This window comes from Haplochromis burtoni, unplaced genomic scaffold (assembly GCF_018398535.1).
Source record: "Haplochromis burtoni strain Fernald_Lab_line unplaced genomic scaffold, NCSU_Asbu1 Contig_103, whole genome shotgun sequence".
Classification (NCBI taxonomy): Eukaryota; Metazoa; Chordata; class Actinopteri; order Cichliformes; family Cichlidae; genus Haplochromis; species Haplochromis burtoni.
In genome coordinates this window covers 1,761,633-1,779,738 of record NW_024582464.1, presented here as the reverse complement: position 1 = coordinate 1,779,738, position 18,106 = coordinate 1,761,633, and the positions used below count along the sequence as shown (strand labels likewise).

The window sequence follows — 18,106 nt, the reverse complement described above, 5'->3', positions numbered from 1 at the left end:
CAACGCTGCTCTGTAGACAGAGTAGGGAGCAGGTGGAAGAAAGCCTGGAGAGGTGGAGGTATGCTCTGGAGAGAAGAGGAATGAAAGTCAGTGGAAGCACGACAGAATACATATATGTAAATGACAGGGAGACCGGTGCAACAGCGACAAAACAGAAGTAGAGTTAGTTTATGGTAGTGAGACCTTGTATAATGGCACTAACAAAAAGACAAGAGAAGCTGAAGGTGACAGAGTGGAAGATTTTCTTTAGAGAGAGCAGGATGGAAAATTAGAAAATAGATTTGAAATGAGTGTATCATAGTGACAGCTAAGGCTGAACGCTCTGGAAACAAAGTGAGAGGCAGGGATGGCTTGAGGGACAGACACCCCCGTTATACTTCATGAAAAAGTTTAAATAAAAGGAGCATTTGGTACGGCTTGGAAACAAACCACTGAAGTTAAGAACTTTAGCTGAAAGCAACAAAATTTAAACTTTGACGATTACATGAAGTTGATCAAATATTTTACTACTGTTGGTTTTGTTTTTCCAAGAAAATCTCTAACATGAACTACTAAGTTTAGTTGACTTGGTGTGTGGGACAATCAAAGTGTCACGGTAACTGAGTACACACTGTCAAAGAAAATTAAAAATTACATGGCTGCTAGTCTCTGCTTGGCCAACAGTCTTTGTTTCTGTATTATGACAGACAAAGTTACAAACAATATTGTCATGAGTGACTGAGTCAGCTTTGTAAAGACTACTGATTAGTAAAGAGGAAGATGAATTAATGTGGTACCAAACAGTTTCCCAGGAACATCAGGGAGGGTGACAGACTAGAGGGGCAGAAATATAGCAAGAGAAAAGACAAGAAAGCTGGATCATGGTGGAAACCTCTTGTGCTGAGCCAAAGCAAGTGCCTCCCAATCAAGCAGTTTCGTGTAATTTGGGAAAAGGACCCAAAACAAAAACAAAAACAAAAAACCCCACACACCCTGCTGCTGAAACACAGACATGCATGTCTCTCAAGGGATATGAATGGCTAATAAGCTGCAGATCAAGTGGCAGGCAGGTACGCTAAGACTGCTAAGGAGGTCTGTCCACAAGACAAACTAGTGATATCAGTGGTCCATTTAATCCCAGACAATATACGAGTATTGTCACGGTTCTCACAGCACACAGGGTGTGAGAACACTGCCTGCAGTACACAGATAGCTTCGCATTACTGCACAGACGGCAAAACTGAGTGGAATACAGCTGAAGAAAAACCAGCCTTTGTCCTTGCATACCTCTCCCAGGATGTTTTCAGGTACACTGAAAGGTACATGGATCATTTTACATGAGAGGACCGAGGAGAAAAACCTGAAACCGACAGTGTTCAGCAGAAGGCGGATGCTGGGTGGGGACTTTTTTTCATTATTTTGGTATTCTCATCTGCACCTTGACCTTCTGCACCAACCTGTGGCACAAACCCCAGTTTTAGAAAAAAGGATCAAAGTGCCTCACAAAGAAAACACTATTCGACTGAGTGTTTTACTCAAGAGATTCAGCATTCAGCAGTTTTGCACCATGTAAAAGTCCTCTGTTTGAATTCTGCTGTCATCCACTCTGACATATTGGACCCAAGCCTTCTCCAGCTAATGGCTATATGACATTCAAGCATATTACAAGCTGTTTAGCAACAGCAAAGGATAAAGTGAGTCACTGCAAACTTAGACACATAAGATTTTAGGCATAAGAGTTAAAAGGTATCAACATCAAAGGAAAAAGTAAATATCAAAAGACATTTTTAAGATAAATGCCATTTGTCAAGTTACTGAATAATCAAGGTTACACTACTGAACAAAATTATAATGACTATGATTTTTTGGCTATAATCAAGTAGCAAATATATTCAACATGAATATCTGGAGTTTAACAGCAAAACTGTTAATGGTCTGTGAAAATTCCAAGATAAAGCAGTTTGCTTTTGTTGCCTTCAGTGGTGATTTAGGAAGTACAGACATAACAGAACAGCACGGTGCTGTGTGGGGTGGGAGCATAACTCTGCGTTGCTGTCATTTGACCTGCAATGCTTCTGATGTCCAGCCTGGACAATGATGTCATTGTTGCTGGGTGAACCATTCTAGAAAAAAGAAAAAAAAAAAAAAAAAAAAAAAAAAAAAAAAGGGGCAGCAGGTGATCTGCAGATGGATGCCAAGTCAAATTTGCAGTGTTGTGAATGTGGGGACATTGAACAAAATACCAGTTTAAAATCACTCATTTAGCTACATTACCTCCACTTATTACAGTGAAACACATTTTGGAAATCACTTTGATGCTGCCAAGCATCCAAATGAAAATGAAGGGAGACGTGCTCAGTGGAACAAAGGGTATAAAATGATGTGGCGAGCAGATTCACAGGGCACAAATCAGCAGTCCTCACACTAATGAGACAGTAGATATTTGCCAACAGGAGGTGAACTATCACCACAGAGATAAAATACCCCCTGAGTCACCATCACATACATTTTTAACAACAACCCAAGAAGGACAAGCCTGCAAAGAGGTTTTTAGAGTCCTTTAGGAAAAACAACGGCAGCTCTAGCAAAGGAGAAAAGTACCCTGTCATCACACGAAGAGATGAATCCTATCCTGTAACCGAGCGCCAAACTCCCTCTGATTGGACTCTGAGTTTAACAGCTACTGCAGTTCTATAAAAAGGAAAGCTCCTCAACTGGTGAGAGCAGCTTTTTTAGATGGGGGGGCTCCGAATAATGAATGAATTTGTGGATGCTGATAACAGCTGCAGTGAGCGTTTCAGCTGAACTTTGAGTGTCCATGGTAAATGGCAATGGTTCAGCCAGACAGGTAGACGGGCAGAGAGACTGAGCTCCACAATAATCACACTTCCCTGAGCCTATACTACAAATACTTGCCAACTCTGCTTTGGAGATGATAATACTGTAGGTAAAGACATAGAAAATGGTTAATATGGTTAACCCCGAAATCCTACATCGGCTCCATTGCTATGGCCGGCTGAAACTTACGAATCACGAGTCATCCTGGCGTTGGTAACCGCTCAATCTGGCACTTCCACCAACTGTACAAGAAAATCGGTCGCTGGGAAAGTTTGGTCTAGTGTCCACTTTCTCCACAGGCTAGCTGACTGAGCAGCTGCTTTGGCCTGGCTCCACGACTGACTTGACTCCACAAGGGAGAAAGTGAGAGTGTACGGGCATCCACCCAACCACAAGGCCTGCTGGAAGTAACCCCCTCCCCATTTCAGCCCATACACCCACCCGGACTCACTCACCTCACAGGAGCCTGGGCTAAAAGTGGAGCAGCTAGGTGGGGGCATGTAGGGAGTGTAATGAGTCAGGGGTTAAAGAATCTTTTTCTACAGTCCAAAAATAGATACTGTGACCTGCACACATCAGCTTAGCTCATGTGGGGGACTGTCAATGGTCTCCCAATTCAAGGTTCAACTCCAAGACATGTTTTACCATCTATTACCAAAGAAGGAACCTGAAAACGAGCGTTAAAATCCTTATATAGGTTTTTAAAAACCCGGACAAAATAAAATAAAATGTTTTTTTGTCAAATTAAATTAATCCATTGGATTAGACTTTTTATTTATATTCTTAGGATATCCAGTCAGGTAGACGTTCTGCAAACAGAAGGACACAATCCACAATTATGTGCCGATATCTGAGAGTCTTTGGGAGTTTTCCCACTCTGCTTACAGTTTAAACAGTCTGATTGGAAAGTGAAAACAAAACAGAGACATTTGTGCCCTTCTACATCTCTCAACAAGTTAAACCATCTGCTAAGGCCATTCTAGTCACAGAGCAGCTTATGTTTTAACGGCTTTATAATTACACAAAACCACAACAAAAAAGAAGAAAAAAAAAACCCAAACAAAAAACATTCTGCCTCTGCTGCATCACAGAAACACACGACATAAAACTAGTTCTTCCTTCCCCTCAGAGTGAAACAATGCAGCAGGGATGTCTCCATTCAGCACACTGACATTGCACATTAGGGAAAGCACAGCTGCGACTGTTAATAGTAGTTTTCTCCCCTTCCTGCGTTTCATTAAGCCATGACAGAGCCAGCATGCTCAGGTTCATACTCAGGTTGCTGAAACTAAAGGGTTTTTTTCCCTCCCCTCCCCCTCTAATCATTTTTCACTGACAAAAATACTGAACTCGGGGCAATACGCTCATAAAGCATTTCTAAATTAAAAACAGTCAACTGTCTTTTCCCCCAGGTAAACTCACAGGTAAACACTGCAGCAGTCATCACACAGTAGGTTTAATGCCTTAGATCATACATCTTAGATCATCTCTAGAGCATCTAAAGCTCCCTCTAACAATCAGACCACTAAAGACTGTGACTTGCTTCAAGTGCACAAATGTGAAAGTATACAGAAGTTTCACTTTTCCCATATTTCAAACTTTTCTATGTACAAAGAGAGTTCTTGCACAGGGATCAGAGGGGCAGATCGATAGGATTTGACATAACCTAGATGGTTTGAAGGAAGTCTGAAGGACTGAATTGGAACCTTTCATCGATTCAACAATGCACATTTGAAACTCAATGCGTTGCCTAAATTAAAAAGTAAAGGCCTTCAAAGGCCATTTACATGAAAGTATGTGAACATTCTCAGCCTTGAATTACTGTACTCTGCTATGTAGGGGGCCTGATTGCACTGAAGTACAGGAATGATCTGAAAGCTACTAGATCAATGAAACTGCAGGAATAGAAGTCCTGTGTTTGACCTCCCACTGCCTGACAAAGCATACAGTCAGTGTTTCACTCTATAGTCCTCAAAGGAAAGGTTCTATGGACAATTCTCAAAGCTGCGTGAGGTCAATATTGAACCCATTTTTAAAAGAGTTTTGCAAAACTATTGATATTAATGACGCCCACAGATACCAAGTGAGCTGCAGTTGGCATTCAATTGCTAGTTTTAGCACGCAGATCATTTTTGTACTATTTTGGAGCTAGCATCGACAACTGGATTCTGCACTGTGTACTACATTGCATCTATTTTGTGCAACAACTTAGAGACCAGCTACATGTTGTATATCGGAATATCAAAATGACAATATAATTTGACTTGGGTGTGACACAGCAACCATAAACACATGAGTGGAAATTAGTCATCTAGCTTCCCAAATTCAAGCTAACATGACCCATTATATTAACCTGTGTATAATGTCACATTATACTGGTTTAAGACAACAGATCATTATCTTAGGCTGTTTTGGATTCAATCTGAAACCCCGCTTTTTGTCATTTGCTGACATTTGTGAACTCCTACCACTCTGCTATTGTCAGATAACGTTCATTATTGTTGACACTACGAGCTGAAGTAAGAGTTGACAAAGATTATGTTTTTATGATACCGTATTTCCACACTATAAGGTGCACTTAAAATCCTTTAATTTTTACAAAAGTTGGGAGTGCACCTTATGTATGAATTCTGGTTGTGCTTACTGACCTCGGATCGGATAAAATACGTTAAATGGCCGGAAACAGTGGGCGTGTCCAAATTCAGAGGCTGCTTCCACCTGAGAACCCGGCCTTCGCAGTCTAAAGAAAGCCGGGTAGGAGGTCACGAGCTCCCTCGGTGGAGTGAAACTCTGCTCCTTGGTATCTAAAATATAACCGGGCGCTGGCGTAAACTCTCGACTGTCTCACACTTGTGTTTTCAGTTTTCTGTTTGACGTTTATTCAGCTGTGTGAAAACCCGGAGGAACCCTCCTGAGGGATTAATAAAGTTAAATTTAATTTAATCTAATAACTTTAATCTCAGCCAAACTGATTTACTCACGAACAAATAAAACACTGAAGAAGCCAAACAATAACATTTTTAAGTTATCTAAGTGATTTATATATCATGTTTAACCCGAGTAGCGAAAGACGGCGGGGGTTTGAAGACGATGTGTCGGTCGGCTCAGATATTTGAACACAGCTACATTCTTACCTGAAAATATGTTAAAAGTTTTTTTGCGACCCAGAAAGAGAAATAAGAGTAATATTACAACTAAGTAGCTGCCGCCGTTGTTGGAGACTTGGACTGGCTGGGTTGCGCTATGAATTCTGCATATAGTTTTTCAATTTTGTTGTCTGGGTGGAAAATCGGAAGAAATTTAGGAGAATGGTGACTCCGGGAGATTTTCGGGAGGGGCACTGAAATTCGGTATTCTCCCGGAAAAATCAGGAGGGTTGGCATGTATGGTTGTGGCAACATCACTAACCTCGTCAAACACCTCAGAGTAAATCATATCACAGAGTATGACGAGCGTATGTTGAAGTGAACTGAAGAGGAGGACAGGGACAGGTGCTGCTAGGGCGAGACAGACGTCTCTCACGGAGTCCTTTAGTGCTGCAGGCAGGCAACATGTTCCAATGGCGCACAACTTCAGTTGTTTTATTTCTATATGATGAACTCCGCATTATTAAGTGATAAGAACAAGTAATCTGATGTCCTGTAATCATTATGATGCTATAATTTGAGATACAATAAATAAAATAAGTTTTTGTACAAATTATCGGTATCGGATCAGTATCGTTGATACCACCCTGAATATTACTTGGTATCGGATCGGAAAGGAAATCAGTGGTATCGCACATCACTGCCCAGTGTGTGGCTCCTCCATCTGCTTGTTTATTTTCCACATAAACCTTTCACAATAAAGCTGAAGATCCTGTTGAGATTTTCAAAATAAACTGAAATGATGACCAACAGAAGGACCAGTCAAAACCAATCGAGCACCTTATTTCGAAACGAGGGGCTACCTCTGTATCATGGACACGGTGTGATTATGAAAAGTCTGACACAGACCAGAAAACTGTACTATGCAAATTATGCAGGAAATCGGTCCCCACCTCAGACTCGAACATGACAAACCTCTTCTACCACCTAGGCAAGAATCACTTGAAAGAGTATGGAGAGAGAGTTTACGGATGAGAAGCAAAAAAAAGGAAAAAAAAGGAAAAAAAAGCCATCAGGTGCTCAAAATAAACCTTAGACTCAAACGTTAGGACAGGCTTTTCCCTGCAGCGCAACACTCAAAGAAAATGGCGGTCATTACAACTTATGTCTAACTATGTATAGTTTCACGTATTGGTCAAAACACTGGTACACGACGCCCAGCTGAAAACTTCACGCAAGTTGAGTTGCCCAAGATTCACAGAATTTACAGAAAATGTAAAATTATTGTGATACATATCGTTGTCGGGACGATTAATGTCTTATATCGGGATATGAGATTTTTGTTCATATAACAGCTCTAGTTAGTCATTAATATACTGCAACAACATCAGAATCAGAATCAGAATGGGGTTTATTGCCAAATGTTGAGCAGGTTTACAACATTAGGAAATTGCTGCGGTGCTTCAGTGCAAACATGGTGTCATAAATAACACTTAAATAGACATGGAAAAAATAAAAGTAGGGATAAGAATTAAAAGTGCTACGTGGAAAGATATGTGCATGAGATATACATGGGATATATACATGAGAGTAAGAATTAAGAGTGCTACGTTGAAAGATATATACATGAGTGTATACAACATGGGAATAGAGTAGCTACGAGAGAATTCAACATTAATGAATCAATGGTACGGAAGTGGAGGAAGCAAGAAGAATGAATTGAGTAAAGTTTGACTTATCTGCCCGTTTTGTTTTGCTTAATGTGCCTTATAATCCGGTGCACCTTATGTATGAAAACAGGCCCATTCATCGACAGTGTGCCTTATGGTCCGAAAAATACGGTGTATTGAATTGTTACAATCTGTTCTGGCAAATGGCATCTAATATAGATCACAGAGCAGATTTAAGTGAATCACAAGTACATAGCATGGATGTAATAGGGAGAGGGAGCATGCAGGAGCTGTGAGCCTTTGTGTTCGTCTCCAGTAACATTCTGTTTATCATCAACGTATAGTGGATATACTAACCTTAGGGGAAGACATACACAAGGATGAGTGAGATAAGTCTATCAGTGACTGATGGCCATGATCCTAATGTAGGTCAGAAAACTTATGGAGAACACGCACACTTCAAAAATCAATTCAATCCCGTGTCTCTTCCACGCTCTTGCAAGTCAGTTATATTTGCTGCTGCGTCCCCCTGATACAGTACTTTTAGACAGCTGTTAACCCTTGTGTGGTGTTCATATTTTTGTTACTCAGCCAGTGTTCATGGGTCTGGTGGACCCGCTAGAGTTTTGGCTTTCCAAATTAATACTAACAAACAATTTTATGTTAAATTACTCAACAGATGTTTACTTCATCCCAATTACAAGCCATATGAACAGCAAACATGGTTAATTTTTTCCCTTTACCTTTGTTAGATCACATTTATGAATTAATGTGCTTCTCGTTTTTTTTTTTGTTTTTTTTTATAAAATGTTATAAAAAAATAAATCAGTTATAATCAAGTGGAGTGAGTGGAAAGACACAACACATTTACACGTGAAGCAATATGTTTCACAACTAAATGGGATCAGCTGCTCATCAATGGTGACATTAGGCCCAGGGTTGTAAAACAGGGGGAGGTGGTGCACACACTTATCCCACACTGTCCTGATGGCAGCTAGCTTGTCTCTCTGCCGTCGAGCTGGTCTGTCGTCTCGGTTATCAAAACGGATAATCCTGGAAATTTTGTGGAAGTTTTCCAGAGACATTGATGCATGGAAAGGTTCTTGCCGGTTTCTGCATCCCACAGGGATTCTGTGGATTCCCCTTTGGACCTGAAAACTCCTGCAAGGATAAGAACCCCAAAGTAGGCCTTTGGGGTTCTTAGATGAATTTGGTCCATCTCCTTCCACCTCTCTCCAAAAACACACCTTCCTTCTAGATTACTGCAATCCAGAATAATTTTCTGGATGGAATCTGGGATGAAAAGCTCAAATGAAGACTTGATGTCCTGCACATGAGTAACTGTCAGCCGTGTTGGCCCTGGCTTATCACAGTAACAGCTCTGCAGGGTGGCTCATTTCTTGGGCAAGAAGACCATTCAATTTCACCAGTTATTGACATCCATATTTCTTCACTTGCTGTCTGGTGGGCTTGTTCTGGTCCTGGAGCTGGCTGCAGATGGGGTACTCGTCTTGTTTTGTTACTAAATGGTGCTCAACCTCATCCTCTTCTTCAAAGTCACTGTCAGACTCTGAATTTTCAGAAATGTGAAATATTCTGAAACCTCTTTGTCAACATCATCATCCGAAGCCCCTCTCTCTTCCAAAATCAATTGGATGGCCCTCGCAGCAGATAATCTTTTGCCATCTTGATCAGTTGTGATAAAGAACCACACTGGCAAAGTCTTATTTATAGTATTATGCCCCTAATTTGCAGGTGGGACAGGGTATGAGAAAATAAAATTTGGATCCCTCAAGAAAGAGGGTAAAATGTGTGGGAATGTAAGAGCAGACGGTGTTGATAGTTGAATTTTCAACAATGTTGCAACTTTGTGCGGGAGCAGGAGGGGAAGAAAACACTATCAGCAGCACCAGAAAGGAGGAAGACAGAGTGTGGGAACACAGGACCTACACTTTCAACACTTTTATTAGACCTGGGTCCAGTGGACCCGAACACCTTGTATGTAATGTAAATGCGTGGGGGGAGGTACAGTATGAGGTCATTGAAAATTAGTTCGGATTTGTGTTCTTCACAGAAAATAAGCCAAAGCCAATGAATTTAAGGTTGAAAAAATAATTGTTTAATTTTTCTTTTGAGAAAAACTGAAAACGGGTCTCACAGACCCGAACACCATACAAGGGTTAAATAGCTTAGCTGTCTGCAGGTAAGCTGTCTGCAGCTGTCTCCTCTCAGACGAGCTGTCTGCTCGTCTGAGAGGAGGGGTGGGGTGGGGTGGGGTGGGGGTCGATCTCACACAATCCAAATAGAAATAGCATATCTTTTCATTGTGATGTAGTTGAACAAAAGTTTAAAAGAAATAATCCTTCTTAATCACTGCCAGTGCTGCTTTTGTCAACTGATACACAAAATCCTAAAATAAATGTAGTAGTTTGGCCTTAAAAAGAAAGAGTGTCATTTTATGGAATTCCAATGTTTAAATCTTAATCATCAGTGTCGTTAACAGCTTTCCCTATTGTTTTCTAGAGCAGTAGTCTCAGGATCCACTGGTCCATTGTTTGGTCCGTATGATGTTGTAAGTCATCTGTAATGTTATTTCTGGGAGCAGGAGGTACAGACTACCTGTAAAAACATTACACTTTCGTACCCTGCAGACTCAGTCCCAACTGTGACTGCTTTTACTGAGATTTGGCTTCAAACTAATTAGCAATATGTCAAATGCAATCTGCCAAAAAGTCAACTGTAAAACTGCAGCAGTTTGCAGCCCTACAATCTAACATGAATTAACATGTAAAAATAGTAAGCTAATGTGTGTTAGAAGTGTGATACTTTCAGTTTGTATCTATAAATGTGTTTTGTCTAATACTAGGTTTTATAACTGTGGCTCAGGGGGTTGGGAAGCGTATCTGTAACTGGAAGGTCGCCGGTTCGATCCCCGGGCTCTCTGTCCTGGTCGTTGTTGTTGGTTGTTTGTTTGTTTGTTTTTTGACGTTTTGACTAGACATGAATTAGTCTTACAATATAGCTACATACATTTCATGTGTCACTACTCTAAAGTGATACTTTATCACAGCAGTTTATATTATAACTGCCTGGGAAATATTTTTCAAGGTTTTTACAAGGAACAGCCCAGGTATTGTATACAAACCTCAAAGTTTGTTTCAACTGAACATGTATGCGCTTTTTATGCACTTGAGACCCTTTTGTGTTGAGATGAGCGAGGCATCTTTACACACACATTGGTTTGGATCGAGATGCTGCTACTGACGCTGGAACTGGTGAAACTGTGGCCGGTGAGTGTGCTTTTTATAATAATAATAATAATAATAATAATAATAATAATAATAATAATAATAATAATAATAATGGATTGGATTTATATAGCGCTTTTCAAGGCACCCAAAGCGCTTTACAATGCCACTATTCATTCACTCTCACATTCACACACTGGTGGAGGCAAGCTACAGGTTGTAGCCACAGCTGCCCTGGGGCAGACTGACAGAAGCGAGGCTGCCATATCGCGCCATCGGCCCCTCTGGCCAACACCAGTAGGCGGTAGGGTAAAGTGTCTTGCCCAAGGACACAACGACCAGGACAGAGAGCCCGGGGATCGAACCGGCGACCTTCCAGTTACAGATACGCTTCCCAACCCCCTGAGCCACAGTTATAAAACCTAGTATTAGACAAAACACATTTATAGATACAAACTGAAAGTATCACACTTCTAACACACATTAGCTTACTATTTTTACATGTTAATTCATGTTAGATTGTAGGGCTGCAAACTGCTGCAGTTTTACAGTTGACTTTTTGGCAGATTGCATTTGACATATTGCTAATTAGTTTGAAGCCAAATCTCAGTAAAAGCAGTCACAGTTGGGACTGAGTCTGCAGGGTACGAAAGTGTAATGTTTTTACAGGTAGTCTGTACCTCCTGCTCCCAGAAATAACATTACAGATGACTTACAACATCATACGGACCAAACAATGGACCAGTGGATCCTGAGACTACTGCTCTAGAAAACAATAGGGAAAGCTGTTAACGACACTGATGATTAAGATTTAAACATTGGAATTCCATAAAATGACACTCTTTCTTTTTAACGCAAAACTACTACATTTATTTTAGGATTTTGTGTATCAGTTGACAAAAGCAGCACTGGAAGTGATTAAGAAGGATTATTTCTTTTAAACTTTTGTTCAACTACATCACAATGAAAAGATATGCTATTTCTATTTGGATTGTGTGAGATCGACCCCCACCCCACCCCACCCACCCCTCCTCTCAGACGAGCAGACAGCTCGTCTGATAGGAGACAGCTGCAGACAGCTTACCTGCAGACAGCTAAGCTATTTAACCCTTGTATGGTGTTCGGGTCTGTGAGACCCGTTTTCAGTTTTTCTCAAAAGAAAAATTAAACAATTAATTATTTTTTCAACCTGAAATTCATTGGCTTTGGCTTATTTTCTGTGAAGAACATAAATCCGAACTAATTTTCAATGACCTCATACTGTACCTCCCCCCACGCATTTACATTACATACAAGGTGTTCGGGTCCACTGGACCCAGGTCTAATAAAAGTGTTGAAAGTGTAGGTCCTGTGTTCCCACACTCTGTCTTCCTCCTTTCTGGTGCTGCTGATAGTGTTTTCTTCCCCTCCTGCTCCCGCACAAAGTTGCAACATTGTTGAAAATTCAACTATCAACACCGTCTGCTCTTACATTCCCACACATTTTACCCTCTTTCTTGAGGGATCCAAATTTTATTTTCTCATACCCTGTCCCACCTGCAAATTAGGGGCATAATACTATAAATAAGACTTTGCCAGTGTGGTTCTTTATCACAACTGATCAAGATGGCAAAAGATTATCTGCTGCGAGGGCCATCCAATTGATTTTGGAAGAGAGAGGGGCTTCGGATGATGATGTTGACAAAGAGGTTTCAGAATATTTCACATTTCTGAAAATTCAGAGTCTGACAGTGACTTTGAAGAAGAGGATGAGGTTGAGCACCATTTAGTAACAAAACGAAGACGAGTACCCCATCTGCAGCCAGCTCCAGGACCAGAACAAGCCCACCAGACAGCAAGTGAAGAAATATGGATGTCAATAACTGGTGAAATTGAATGGTCTTCTTGCCCAAGAAATGAGCCACCCTGCAGAGCTGTTACTGTGATAAGCCAGGGCCAACACGGCTGACAGTTACTCATGTGCAGGACATCAAGTCTTCATTTGAGCTTTTCATCCCAGATTCCATCCAGAAAATTATTCTGGATTGCAGTAATCTAGAAGGAAGGTGTGTTTTTGGAGAGAGGTGGAAGGAGATGGACCAAATTCATCTAAGAACCCCAAACTACTGTCTTATCCTTGCAGGAGTTTTCAGGTCCAAAGGGGAATCCACAGAATCCCTGTGGGATGCAGAAACCGGCAAGAACCTTTCCATGCATCAATGTCTCTGGAAAACTTCCACAAAATTTCCAGGATTATCCGTTTTGATAACCGAGACGACAGACCAGCTCGACGGCAGAGAGACAAGCTAGCTGCCATCAGGACAGTGTGGGATAAGTGTGTGCACCACCTCCCCCTGTTTTACAACCCTGGGCCTAATGTCACCATTGATGAGCAGCTGATCCCATTTAGTTGTGAAACATATTGCTTCACGTGTAAATGTGTTGTGTCTTTCCACTCACTCCACTTGATTATAACTGATTTATTTTTTTATAACATTTTATAAAAAAAACAAAAAAAAAAACGAGAAGCACATTAATTCATAAATGTGATCTAACAAAGGTAAAGGGAAAAAATTAACCATGTTTGCTGTTCATATGGCTTGTAATTGGGATGAAGTAAACATCTGTTGAGTAATTTAACATAAAATTGTTTGATAGTGTTAATTTGGAAAGCCAAAACTCTAGCGGGTCCACCAGACCCATGAACACTGGCTGAGTAACAAAAATATGAACACCACACAAGGGTTAACAGCTGTCTAAAAGTACTGTATCAGGGGGACGCAGCAGCAAATATAACTGACTTGCAAGAGCGTGGAAGAGACACGGGATTGAATTGATTTTTGAAGTGTGCGTGTTCTCCATAAGTTTTCTGACCTACATTAGGATCATGGCCATCAGTCACTGATAGACTTATCTCACTCATCCTTGTGTATGTCTTCCCCTAAGGTTAGTATATCCACTATACGTTGATGATAAACAGAATGTTACTGGAGACGAACACAAAGGCTCACAGCTCCTGCATGCTCCCTCTCCCTATTACATCCATGCTATGTACTTGTGATTCACTTAAATCTGCTCTGTGATCTATATTAGATGCCATTTGCCAGAACAGATTGTAACAATTCAATACACCGTATTTTTCGGACCATAAGGCACACTGTCGATGAATGGGCCTGTTTTCATACATAAGGTGCACCGGATTATAAGGCACATTAAGCAAAACAAAACGGGCAGATAAGTCAAACTTTACTCAATTCATTCTTCTTGCTTCCTCCACTTCCGTACCATTGATTCATTAATGTTGAATTCTCTCGTAGCTACTCTATTCCCATGTTGTATACACTCATGTATATATCTTTCAACGTAGCACTCTTAATTCTTACTCTCATGTATATATCTCATGTATATCTCATGCACATATCTTTCCACGTAGCACTTTTAATTCTTATCCCTACTTTTATTTTTTCCATGTCTATTTAAGTGTTATTTATGACACCATGTTTGCACTGAAGCACCGCAGCAATTTCCTAATGTTGTAAACCTGCTCAACATTTGGCAATAAACCCCATTCTGATTCTGATTCTGATTTGTTGCAGTATATTTATGCTAACTAAGGCTGTATATGAACAAAAATCTCATATCCCGATATAAGACATTAATCGTCCCGACAACGATATGTATCACAATAATTTTACATTTTCTGTAAATTCTGTGAATCTTGGGCAACTCAACTTGCGTGAAGTTTTCAGCTGGGCGTCGTGTACCAGTGTTTTGACCAATACGTGAAACTATACATAGTTAGAATAAGTTGTAATGACCGCCATTTTCTTTGAGTGTTGCGCTGCAGGGAAAAGCCTGTCCTAACGTTTGAGTCTAAGGTTTATTTTGAGCACCTGATGGCTTTTTTTTCCTTTTTTTTCCTTTTTTTTGCTTCTCATCCGTAAACTCTCTCTCCATACTCTTTCAAGTGATTCTTGCCTAGGTGGTAGAAGAGGTTTGTCATGTTCGAGTCTGAGGTGGGGACCGATTTCCTGCATAATTTGCATAGTACAGTTTTCTGGTCTGTGTCAGACTTTTCATAATCACACCGTGTCCATGATACAGAGGTAGCCCCTCGTTTCGAAATAAGGTGCTCGATTGGTTTTGACTGGTCCTTCTGTTGGTCATCATTTCAGTTTATTTTGAAAATCTCAACAGGATCTTCAGCTTTATTGTGAAAGGTTTATGTGGAAAATAAACAAGCAGATGGAGGAGCCACACACTGGGCAGTGATGTGCGATACCACTGATTTCCTTTCCGATCCGATACCAAGTAATATTCAGGGTGGTATCGACGATACTGATCCGATACCGATACTTTGTACAAAAACTTATTTTATTTATTGTATCTCAAATTATAGCGTCATAATGATTACAGGACATCAGATTACTTGTTCTTATCACTTAATAATGCAGAGTTCATCATATAGAAATAAAAAAACTGAAGTTGTGCTATTTGAACACCTTGCCTGCCTGCAGCACTAAAGGACTCCGTGAGAGACGTCTGTCTCGCCCTAGCAGCACCTGTCCCTGTCCTCCTCTTCAGTTCGTCTCAACATACGCTCGTCATATTCTGTGATATGATTTACTCTGAGGTGTTTGACAAGGTTAGTGATGTTGCCACAACCATACATGCCAACCCTCCCGATTTTTCCGGGAGAATACCGAATTTCAGTGCCCCTCCCGAAAATCTCCCGGAGCCACCATTCTCCCGAATTTCTCCCGATTTTCCACCCGGACAACAAAATTGAAAAACCATATCGCAGAATTCATAGCGCGGCCCAGCCAATTCCAGTTTCCAACAATGGCGGCAGCTACTTAGTTTTAATATTACTCTTATTTCTCTTTCTGGGTCGCAAAAAAACTTTTAACATATTTTCAGGTGAGAATGTAGCTGTGTAAACTTCAAATATCTGAGCCGACCGACACATCGTCTTCAAACCCCCGCGGTCTTTCGCTACTCGGGTTAAACATGATATATAAGTCACTTTGATAACTTAAAAATGTTATTGTTTGGCTTTTTCAGTGTTTTATTTGTTCGTGAGTAAATCGGTTTGGCTGAGATTAAAGTTATTAGATTAGATTAAATTAAATTAACTTTATTAATCCCTCAGGAGGGTTCCTCCGGGGTTTTCACACAGCTGAATAAACGTCAAACAGAAAACTGATTAAACAAAGTGTGAGACGTCGAGAGTTTACGCCAGCGCCCGGTTATATTTTAGATACCAAGGAGCAGAGTTTCACTCCACCGAGGGAGCTCGTGACTCTACCCGGCTTTCTTTAGACCGCGAAGGCCGGGTCTCAGGTGGAAGCAGCCTCTGAATTTGGACACGCCCACTGTTTCCGGCCATTTAACGTATTTTATCCGATCCGAGGTCAGTAAGCACAACCAGAATTCATACATAAGGTGCACTCCCAACTTTTGTAAAAATTAAAGGATTTTAAGTGCACCTTATAGTGTGGAAATACGGTATCATAAAAACATAATCTTTGTCAACTCTTACTTCAGCTCGTAGTGTCAACAATAATGAACGTTATCTGACAATAGCAGAGTGGTAGGAGTTCACAAATGTCAGCAAATGACAAAAAGCGGGGTTTCAGATTGAATCCAAAACAGCCTAAGATAATGATCTGTTGTCTTAAACCAGTATAATGTGACATTATACACAGGTTAATATAATGGGTCATGTTAGCTTGAATTTGGGAAGCTAGATGACTAATTTCCACTCATGTGTTTATGGTTGCTGTGTCACACCCAAGTCAAATTATATTGTCATTTTGATATTCCGATATACAACATGTAGCTGGTCTCTAAGTTGTTGCACAAAATAGATGCAATGTAGTACACAGTGCAGAATCCAGTTGTCGATGCTAGCTCCAAAATAGTACAAAAATGATCTGCGTGCTAAAACTAGCAATTGAATGCCAACTGCAGCTCACTTGGTATCTGTGGGCGTCATTAATATCAATAGTTTTGCAAAACTCTTTTAAAAATGGGTTCAATATTGACCTCACGCAGCTTTGAGAATTGTCCATAGAACCTTTCCTTTGAGGACTATAGAGTGAAACACTGACTGTATGCTTTGTCAGGCAGTGGGAGGTCAAACACAGGACTTCTATTCCTGCAGTTTCATTGATCTAGTAGCTTTCAGATCATTCCTGTACTTCAGTGCAATCAGGCCCCCTACATAGCAGAGTACAGTAATTCAAGGCTGAGAATGTTCACATACTTTCATGTAAATGGCCTTTGAAGGCCTTTACTTTTTAATTTAGGCAACGCATTGAGTTTCAAATGTGCATTGTTGAATCGATGAAAGGTTCCAATTCAGTCCTTCAGACTTCCTTCAAACCATCTAGGTTATGTCAAATCCTATCGATCTGCCCCTCTGATCCCTGTGCAAGAACTCTCTTTGTACATAGAAAAGTTTGAAATATGGGAAAAGTGAAACTTCTGTATACTTTCACATTTGTGCACTTGAAGCAAGTCACAGTCTTTAGTGGTCTGATTGTTAGAGGGAGCTTTAGATGCTCTAGAGATGATCTAAGATGTATGATCTAAGGCATTAAACCTACTGTGTGATGACTGCTGCAGTGTTTACCTGTGAGTTTACCTGGGGGAAAAGACAGTTGACTGTTTTTAATTTAGAAATGCTTTATGAGCGTATTGCCCCGAGTTCAGTATTTTTGTCAGTGAAAAATGATTAGAGGGGGAGGGGAGGGAAAAAAACCCTTTAGTTTCAGCAACCTGAGTATGAACCTGAGCATGCTGGCTCTGTCATGGCTTAATGAAACGCAGGAAGGGGAGAAAACTACTATTAACAGTCGCAGCTGTGCTTTCCCTAATGTGCAATGTCAGTGTGCTGAATGGAGACATCCCTGCTGCATTGTTTCACTCTGAGGGGAAGGAAGAACTAGTTTTATGTCGTGTGTTTCTGTGATGCAGCAGAGGCAGAATGTTTTTTGTTTGGGTTTTTTTTTTCTTCTTTTTTGTTGTGGTTTTGTGTAATTATAAAGCCGTTAAAACATAAGCTGCTCTGTGACTAGAATGGCCTTAGCAGATGGTTTAACTTGTTGAGAGATGTAGAAGGGCACAAATGTCTCTGTTTTGTTTTCACTTTCCAATCAGACTGTTTAAACTGTAAGCAGAGTGGGAAAACTCCCAAAGACTCTCAGATATCGGCACATAATTGTGGATTGTGTCCTTCTGTTTGCAGAACGTCTACCTGACTGGATATCCTAAGAATATAAATAAAAAGTCTAATCCTTTT

At 40.6% G+C, this 18,106-nt stretch overlaps 1 protein-coding gene across 2 annotated transcripts in view; it reads right to left on the bottom strand.

Moving 5' to 3' along the window:
* enah (ENAH actin regulator) overlaps positions 1-18,106 on the bottom strand; it is a 150,293-nt gene that overhangs the window by 96,764 nt on the left and 35,423 nt on the right. The window contains exon 1 of one of the 2 annotated variants that reach the window (XM_014336424.2): positions 3,007-5,465. The exons of the other annotated variant lie outside the window; for it this stretch is intronic. Within the exon in view, the coding sequence (XP_014191910.1) occupies positions 3,007-3,020 (14 nt within the window). The 5' untranslated portion in view covers positions 3,021-5,465. Of the gene's footprint in view, positions 1-3,006; positions 5,466-18,106 lie in introns of those variants that run through there. 2 annotated transcript variants of the gene reach the window in all.